At 36.2% G+C, this 10,000-nt stretch overlaps 1 protein-coding gene across 4 annotated transcripts in view; it reads left to right on the top strand.

Annotated features, from left to right (window-relative positions):
• The window catches only part of dachs (unconventional myosin-IXb-like dachs), a 487,051-nt gene that overhangs the window by 395,525 nt on the left and 81,526 nt on the right, over positions 1–10,000 (top strand). For 2 of the 4 annotated variants that reach the window (XM_068377089.1, XM_068377090.1), the window contains exon 3: positions 7,300–7,344. The exons of the other annotated variants lie outside the window; for them this stretch is intronic. In XM_068377089.1, coding sequence (XP_068233190.1) covers positions 7,300–7,344 — 45 coding nt within the window. The remainder of the gene's footprint in view (positions 1–7,299; positions 7,345–10,000) is intronic. 4 annotated transcript variants of the gene reach the window in all.

Here is a 10,000-nt window from a genome sequence, read left to right as displayed (position 1 = left end):
CTTAAGAATATCACCAACGTGAAAAGAATGTCCGTAAATGAGAATGTCTGTAACCAGAACAAGACAGTTAAGCAAAAGAAATTGTAATAAGCTTTTCAAGTATTAAGAAACAACCTACAAAAGCTACTGATTTTCTAATAGAATATAAACCTATTGGGAACTTTCCTGCCTGGCGATCTTCTGGACTGAAGTTCGAGACCCCCCCCCCCCCCAGCTCGTTAGTTTCTTGTAGTGTCTGCAACCTCGCTATCCTTGTGAGGTTTGGGTAGGGAGCCTATAGGTCCACCTGCTGAGTCATCTGCAACCATTGCTTGGCCCTCCCTGGTCCTTGCTTGGATGCAGACGGAGGATTAGAGGTTTAAGGCCACTCACGAATGGCAGAGACAATAGACAGTGACATTGCTCTAGCAAGCAGGAAAATGTCCTAGATACTGACCATATATATATATATATATATATATATATATATATATATATATATAATATATATACACATATATAAATATATACATATATATATATATAATATATATATATATATATATATATATACTATATATATATATATACACACACATGATCAACGCCCAAGCCCCCTCTCAACCCAAGCTAGGACTCTGCAGATAGACTTATGGGCGTCCCAAAAAAACCCATGTTTAACTCACAAAATTGGTGAAGTTACAACGACCGAAGGAACTAACGAGTTTGAATGGGATTCGAGCCCCAGTCTGACGATCACCAGGCATGGACGTAACCTACAGGCCACCAAATCCCTTAGGCAATAATCATATTTATATAAGGTCAGTCTCTAAGGCATTGTCCTGCTAGGGTATTATCACTCTCCATGCCTCTGCTATTCACGAGCGACCTTTAAAGAATACCACTAGGAAGTCTGTTTGAGTCCTACATGCGACAGACTCTGTCCATCCCCTTCGCAAACCTGAAGTCCTTAAGCTGACCCGTTCAACCAGAACTGAAGTGGATGACTTTTATTTGTGCGAAAACAAGTGATACGAAGAAGAGCTTGGTGCGAATCACACCATTTTACTCGCACCAGCGTAAGTAGGCGTGGCTTTTATCTCGAAGTGTGGATTCCGTCTAGTAAAACTGGCCCGGCCAGAATTTCGGGGAGTGAGGTGGGTGATTCCTTCGCATGGTGGTGGGTCCTCTCTCTCTCTCTCTCTCTCTCTCTCTCTCTCTCTCTCTCTCTCTCTCTCTCTCTCTCGTGTAATATTATGCATTCGAAATTAGCTTCGTTGAGTGTATGATTGTTATGTATATAAATGTTCTTTAACAACTGATTAAAATAAAACAACGATATACAGTATATATATATATATATATATATATATATATATATATATATATATATATATATATATATATATATATATATATGTGTGTGTGTGTGTGTGTGTGTGTGTGTGTATCTATACATACATATATATATAATAGAACATGTTAGCTATCGGAATGTATGTACATATTTAAGGTGTGAATGTATATATATTTTAGGCCTGGTAACAAAATAGTAATATATTGTTAATCTTCAGCTTATTTAATATGTATTAACGATTTTACACTATGGTACACTGAAGATAAAACTAAAAATAGAAATAACGAGTCAATTCTTCAGGTCACATACACTGATATTTATGACTAATGTTTTCATTAGTTCATGCATCATTTAGTTATCACACATTGAAGTTAGTTGTGTGTTATTACAATAAGGGACTATTTATGGTTCTAATTAAGTGTTTCATAGCCACGTATAGTCTTCAGTAGGCTAAATTAGTAATTAGATTAATAGAAATGGTTTAGTTTAGCCATGAATTTATATCGAAAATTCATCATGTATTTGAGTTTATTTTATAAATGTAATGTTGAAGAAACAGTTTCCAACCACCATGTTGTGATGCTATTGTTTATTAGTGAGAGAGAGAGAGAGAGATAGAGAGAGAGAGAGAGAGAGAGAGAGGAGAGAGAGAGAGAGAGAGAGAGAGAGAGAGAGAGAGAGAGAGAGAGAGAGAGAGAGAATTTAATTTGCTGTGATATCAAACTTTCCTTGTTGGTAAATATTGACCCTCTGATTTTATGAGTTAATTCACGTAAAACATTTTACGGATAGATGACAAAAAATGATACATTTTTGCTCTTTCGTAATTTATCTGTTAGTTATCCAAGCTGCTGCTACGGTTGTTATTTAGGTTATAACTTACTTAGAGCTTTCTTAAAGGCACATCCTTATTTTCTTCTTAGACGAGCCCTATGGGACCTATAAGAACCGAATCGGGTTTTACCAGGGGAAATAGCACCAGAGATGGGCAGCTTCACCTGGTGCTTTTAATTTCCTCCAAGAAAAGAACGGTTTATTATCTACCCAGATCCGTGTGAAAGAGAGAGGGGAAGGAGGAGGAGGGTAAGAAGGGGGTAAGGAGTAGGAGAGGGTCAAGGATGGGGAGGGGTAAGGAGATGGGGGTTATAAAAGGTGTAAGGATGGAAGGGGTAGGAAAGGAGTAAGCAGTAAAGAAGGTAAGGAGTAGAGAGGTAGGAAAAGGGTAAGGAGTAGGAGGGGTAGGAAAGGTAAGGAGGGGGAGGATACGGAGTAGAGGGGTAGGAAAGGGGTTAGGATTAGAGGGGTAGGATAGGGGTAAGGTGTAGAGGGGTAGGAAAGAGTAAGGTGTAGAGATGTAGGAAAAGAGTAAAGAGTAGAGCGGTAGGAAAGACTTAAGGGGTAGAAGGAGTTAAGGGGTAGGAAAGAGTTAGGAAGCAGAGGGGTAGGAAAGAGTTAAGGAGTAGAGGGGTAGGAAAGGGTAAGGAGGGGGAGGGTAAGGAGTAGAGGGGTAGGAAAGGGGTAGAGTGGAAGAGGAGGGAGATTTTCATGTTGGATTCTTCCCTCACATTGGATTGGCATTTTGAAGAGCTAAAAATTCTTTCGACAATATTCTTCCGCTTGTAAATGTGGCTTTTCGTCGAGGATAAATTCTAGGAAAGATACAAAGAAATCAGTCAATAACAGCAACAATAAAGAAAATAGTAATGAATATTATGATCATTGCTTTTGGGTAATGAAAGATGCTGTACTTTTGAAGAAAACCAATATAATTAAAACCTTAATTTTATTACTCTCTTATAAGATTCTTCCACTTTTATGTATCATCTATGATTCAGCCTCCACAATCTCTCTCTCTCTCTCTCTCTCTCTCTCTCTCTCTCTCTCTCTCATTCCTTGTTTTATGCTAAACAGACGTTGCATTAAAACCGTCGACACGAATGACATCTTCAACAAGAGCCCTACCCACATGTTGACCGTTTGACACTTCCTGAACGGATCTCTCTCTCTCTCTCTCTCTCTCTCTCTCTCTCTCTCTCTCTCTCTCTCTCTCAAACAAGTCTATGTAAAGTAGATACGGACGAGAGAAGTACATGGAAGTACATGGGGAGGGATTTATACAACACTCTCTCTCTCTCTCTCTCTCTCTCTCTCTCTCTCTCTCTCTCATTATATATATATATATATATATCGTTGCTTCAAAGGAAAGCAGGTAAATAGTCACTGCCACATTCACTCTTTATCTGCTGGAAAAAAAGGTGAATCAACTGTGCACAAAATTTTCACAGCTTTAGCCATATATCGTGCCTATATGCTCACACAGGAGACATCTCAGCAGCACGTCAACCCTACACACGCGAAGCCACTGACACGTATTTTGCCGTTAATCATAATGCTATTCATTTAGTGGGTATTTTCCCTTTGGTCAATACTGCCAAAATATACACAGTTCCATCGACTAGTCTTGAAATCTTCCCAGATAATCAAATCCGTTATTATTTATCATTACAACTTGCAAATTCCTTTACCATTTCGTGTTATCTAAATATTTTGCACCTGTTCTGCTCTTGCTAATCTAATTATAAAATTGTCAACAATTTGATATAGATGATTTTACCTGGCTTCCTTATAATTGAAGTAGGCGATATTTCAGTGATATAGTTTGGACTTAATGTATTACTGCATAGTTTAATTTATACCAAATGTATAACATTATTAAATTACAATAACTTCTTTAATTTAACGATAACTTATTATTTATCTTTAAACCAAGACCATAAAATCCTTTGATGAATTAGTTTCGGAATAATATTAGATTACATTTCTTAAAAGAATAAAAAAGTTCTCTCTCTTCATCGCATTTCTTTGATTGATATCGGTAATGTCCCTCCTCACATTGAAACCATCCTAACGATGTCTTGGTTGTTTAACGTCGGCAAGACCCGTGTCTTTAAGCATTGGCAGCCAGACAGCCTAGATTATGTTTTCAAAGGAGGCCCGAACTAACGGGAAGAAATAGTCGGGACCATTTCGCCTCTCTGAGAAGACCTGTTGTGTACCTGTGTCTTTAAGCATTGGCAGCCAGACAGCCTAGATTATGTTTTCAAAGGAGCCCCGAACTAACGGGAAGAAATAGTCGGGACCATTTCGTCTCTCTGAGAAGACCTGTTGTGTACCTGTGTCTTTAAGCATTGGCAGCCAGACAGCCTAGATTATGTTTTCAAAGGAGGCCCGAACTAACGGGAAGAAATAGTCGGGACCATTTCGTCTCTCTGAGAAGACCTGTTGTGTACCTGTGTCTTTAAGCATTGGCAGCCAGACAGCCTAGATTATGTTTTCAAAGAAGGTCCGAACTAACGGGAAGAAATAGTCGGGACCATTTTACATCCATTTCGTCTCTCTGAGAAGACCAGTTGTGTAGAATTTGTATGCAAGACCCATGCCTCCTGTAAACCGCAAGCGTGCACGCCAATGCTCGTACATGTGTACGCTCACGCAAACCTACTCTCTCTCTCTCTCTCTCTCTCTCTCTCTCTCTCTCTCTCTCTCTCTCTCTCTCTCTCTCTCTCTCTCTCTCTCTGTCCGTGCGTTTGAATATTTCTGTTAGATTGACCCTATCCCCTATAAGTATGCTAACTGTGTGTGTGTTTGTTTGTTTGTGTGTGTGTGTGTGTGTAAGGATGTCTCTTATAGATTAAAGACTTTTTCATGTGATAGTTATGCCAAGGGTAAAATCTTATTTATTCCTCTGTGATTTATTTTATATTAGTATATTTTTCCGAATTTGCATATATATATATATATATATATATATGCGTGTTATTGTTCGCCTAGAAGTTTCTTGTCTATAGTTAATCAAATAATTGTTGTATGAAAAACTGAATAGTAATAACAGTGCTGATTAAAAAAAAATTGTACCTTGAATTTTAATACCTAAATTCTGCATATAAGAACCATGTTATCTAAATTTTCATCCCATCTTTGAGATGGTGATCAGATGTTGTAAAAATTAGAATATACAAGAGTCCTCCAATGTCTACACACACACGATCATCATTACTGTCATTATTTTTATTACTGTCAGTATTGCTGTTGATGTGAACGTTATACTGTCGCTCTGTCATTATAATTAAATGGAAGTACTCATAATATTTTTCAGTACATCAGTACATGGTCTGAAGTTGCACTGTCAATACTATCAGTATCATCACAACTTTGGTGGTGTTAAGTTGCTAGCAATGGAAGGTAAAGAGGTACTTCGTCAATTTAGTTACTGTACAAATCCTTCGATTTATTGGACGTGAGAAATGATTGTTTTATGAAAAAGAAAGCAGCTGTATATAAAAAGACTGGGGGAATTGATCACTCGCATTGGGCATTGATGTTGGAGGGTGGAATGATAGAGAAAATAACTATGAAAGTCTTTTTTTTTTCTTTCTTTCTTCATTTGAGAGGTTTAAAAGCTTGCACGTCTCGTGTTTTGCTCCACCTTCGAAGGTTATGAATTTTTTTTTTTTTTTTTTTTAGCAAGGGTGCCAATACAGTTGCTATGCATACTATTTTAAAGTTTTCTATACCATTGAAGAGGAGTTGAGTATAACCTTCCTCTATCATCCCAGGGTGTTGATGACGTTCCATATCAGTACTTGGTACTGAACGTATGTACCCTTTACTGACAATATTTTTTTTTCTTAAATAATGACAGTATTTTTACTGACAGTAATACTGATCGTGTGTAACCTCCTTCAGTGTCTTCTCTCTTTCTTTCTCCCTCACCCCCTTCTCCCTGACTTATCTCCATTTTTCCTATGCATCAATTAACCTTGTAAAGAAGGAAAAAAATGGAGCAGACGCCTGAAGAGTTTTATCTATATTAGGAGAGAGAGAGAGAGAGAGAGAGAGAGAGAGAGAGAGAGAGATGAATTCTGGTATTTCCAAAATGCCCAAGATGCGCAGTGTCCTATTTTTGTGTCTGCGCATTTATGACATCACAGTCTAACATACTCTGACGTCGAAATGACATTCTTTGTTACCAACATTTTTTTTGCATGTTATTCTTAAAAGGATTAATTTTAAGTATAGAAATAAATAGATATTTTTTTTTTTGTGAATGGCATGAGCATGTTATCAATGTTTTTATGCGAGTATCATTCTTGTGAATTATTATAAAGTTTTTATTCTTTTTTTTTTTTGGATTTTTAAAAATTCCAGTTTATGACTTTAACGGTTGTATTTTCATCTCTTTTTTCCTTTGATTCTGACTATTTTCATTCTTCGTTCAAAAAGCTATTTAAGAAGATTTTAGTATATTTTAAAAGGTTATTAAAATATCCCATAGATTAGATTTTGTTAATACTTGTCCATTTAATTTTTTCTATTTATACTGTAGCGTTCTTTATCGTATTAATTTGACGATCCCCTTTTCGTAAATAACTTTTTATTCTGACTCTCTCCTTAACTGCAAGGTCTCATGAATTGTTTTATCTCCTATAGTCCATTTCTTTTAGCGAGTCATATTTGCACAGACTCGCAGCGGTGCCCTTTTAGCTCGGAAAAGTTTCCTGATCGCTGATTGGTTGGACAAGATCATTCTAACCAATCAGCGACCAGGAAACTTTTTCCGAGCTAAAAGGGCACCGTTGCGAGTCCGTGCAAATATGACAAGCTAAAAGAAATGGACTATATTTGCACCGACTCGCAGCTGTGCCCTTTTAGCTCGGAAAAGTTTCCTGATCGGTGATTGGTTGGACAAGATAATTCTAACCAATCAGCGACCAAAAAATTTTCCGAGCTAAAAGTCCACCGTTGCGAGTCGGTGCAAATATGACTCGCTAAAAGAAATGGACTATAGTTCTCACTTCGATGAAATTACAATAAGGAATGCCTATAGACTAATAGTGCACGTCTATTATATATATGTATGTTGATGAAATGTACGAAGATGGGGTAGCTAAATTAAATTGTAGACTTTCTTGCAGGTACGCTGATCGGTCCTTTGCTCTCCCAAGACCGTAAGTATGTCTTCACGTACACTTGTAGTTAGTGCTCTCTTCGTAGGTTTAAAGTTTCATCTCGGCGTAGATAAAGGTACGCAAAAAAGGAAAAGTAATGATAGATGCGTATTGTTAATGGGTGTCATTTAGAGCTAGTAGGTTAAAGTTTCATCTCGGCGTAGATATAGGTACGCAAAAAAATGAAAAGTAATGATAGATGCGTATTTGTTAATGGGTGTCATTTAGAGCTAGTAGGTTAAAGTTTCAATCTCGGCGTAGATAAAGGTACGCAAAAAAGGAAAAAGTAATGATAGATGCGTATTGTTAGTGGGTGTCATTTAGAGCTTGTAAAATCATGACAGAGAGAGATCTCTTAATGTTAACAGGTATATTTGATCGAAACCAATCAACTCGATTGATTAATTGATTGAAGTAGTTTAATCATTGAAATTAGATACTCGAACTGAATATTAAAACTTGTAACGAATAATGTAAGGACACAGAGGATAATAAATAAGGATTATTCATATAAATGGATAATTGATAAACATATATGGACGATTTCATACCTAATGTTGTCTGTTGTAATGATCGATTAACATCTTAGTCCTAGATGGGAGGGGGGGGGGGGGCGGTCGCTTCTGATTTATTGAATACACGTAAATTATTAATATTTTATGGTATAAATAGTATACTGAATTATGGTATAGTGGTTTCCTTATAACCATGCCGATATTTAATGCAGAAAATACACACGCACCATATGTGAATACAGTTATATATATATATATATATATATATATACACTGTATACACTGTACATATATAGTATATATAAGTGTATATATATGTAGACTATATATGTATATACAGTATATACACAGTGTATATATATATATATATATATTTATATATATGCATATTATATATTATACATACATATATATAATATATATACAGTGTATATATATATATATATATATATATACGTATATTATATATATAATATCTATACAGTGTGCATATATACAGTATATAATGGTGTGTACATTTAAATTATATATACATATAAGATATATATACAGTCTATATAAGATAATATATATATATATATATATATATATATATTACACTCCTTTCCCCCTGGAATTGTAGCGCCAAAGAAGCACAGTTCCTCCGTTTCTCAGTTAAGCAATGACTTGAAGATCATGCAAACAACGACAAAAAGATTTTGTGTTTCTTGGGAGAAATGCTGCTTGTCATTTACCTTAGTGTACTTACTGCTATGGTTTCCACATAAATCTAAGGTCATTCATAATGATAATAATTAAGAATAGATTAAACTTCGGAAGCTGTTGATAAAATTGCAGTTGGTATAATGAACATTGCGTTGCTCTTTACTTTTAAACTTTCATTCTTTCTTTATATTGTGATTCGGTTTATTACCGTTTGCCTTCTTGAATATACCATTCCCGTATTTATGTTCCCTATTAAACAGTTCCCTGTTTTTATATTCGTAGAAAATAAAGTGATAAGAGATGTTTTTAGTTTATTATTCTTTCTTTCAAATACGATTATATTATGCAGATTTGAAGTTTAACATGTTTCTGTTTTGTAGCCATGAGGAATAACTGTTGTTAATTACATTCTTGTCAACTACACATGTTTCAAAGTGAGTTTGAATCATTACTTGTTCACTTAGGAAACTGTACGGGATAATAAACCTTAAGTAATTCAGCGTTAATGATTAAAGAAATTGGCTTTTGCTTATGAATTATTCAGTAGCAATCAACAAATTAAGATGATAGCAGTATCAATTATTTTTACAGCTATTATCATTTTCATTTTTATCAATGCTGGCATTATAACTGCAACTTATACTGTTATCAATATCACTGCTCCGTCTCTTTTCCTACTGAAATTCTCCCTAAATTTCTAATTTTCCTTTCTATAGACAGTTTTAATTAAATTTATCCACCATAACGGACGTATGAACGACAAAGTTATTCTACCTTTTGTAACATGAGATACTGGTTGCAATTAGGCCATCGTATGATAGCTTCAGGACACTGACGGACATCTTTAAAAGTTTTAAAGAGCGTTCATAAATGCAGAGGCAAGGGACAGTGGCATTACCCTAGAATGCAGGACAATGCCCTAGAGACTGATCATATATGCAAATGCTCAGCGCCCAAGCCCTCTCTCCACCCAAGCTAGGACCATGGAGGGCCAAGCAATGACTGCTGATGACCTCAGCAGGTAGACCTATAAGCTCCCCCCAAACTCCTCATCCTAGCTCACAAGGAGGGGGGGGGGGGGTTGCAGATACTACAAAAAACTAACGAGTTTTACCGGGACTCGAACCCCAGTCTGACGATCACTAGGCAGGGACGTTTCCAATAGGCCACCGTAACAAACTTACTAGAATTTACAGAATGATGTGATGAGAGACAACAAATTTATAAAGCAATTAATCTTCCAAAGAAGGAAAAAATGTAGAACCTCTGACCTTGCGGAGCGAAGCAGGATACTCCTGGCGTCACGTGACCAACTATAATATATTATATCCTGATGACGTCAGCACTTTTATTCATACTTTATCGCCTGCCACTTTCTGTTTCTTCCCATTTCTAGCTTCTTGCGTTGTGCTCTCGCTTTATCATTTTTTTACTTG

This window comes from Palaemon carinicauda, chromosome 7 (assembly GCF_036898095.1).
Source record: "Palaemon carinicauda isolate YSFRI2023 chromosome 7, ASM3689809v2, whole genome shotgun sequence".
Lineage (NCBI taxonomy): Eukaryota > Metazoa > Arthropoda > Malacostraca > Decapoda > Palaemonidae > Palaemon > Palaemon carinicauda.
Note: the sequence above shows the minus strand (reverse complement) of the source record. Positions and strands in the feature narration are given on the sequence as shown.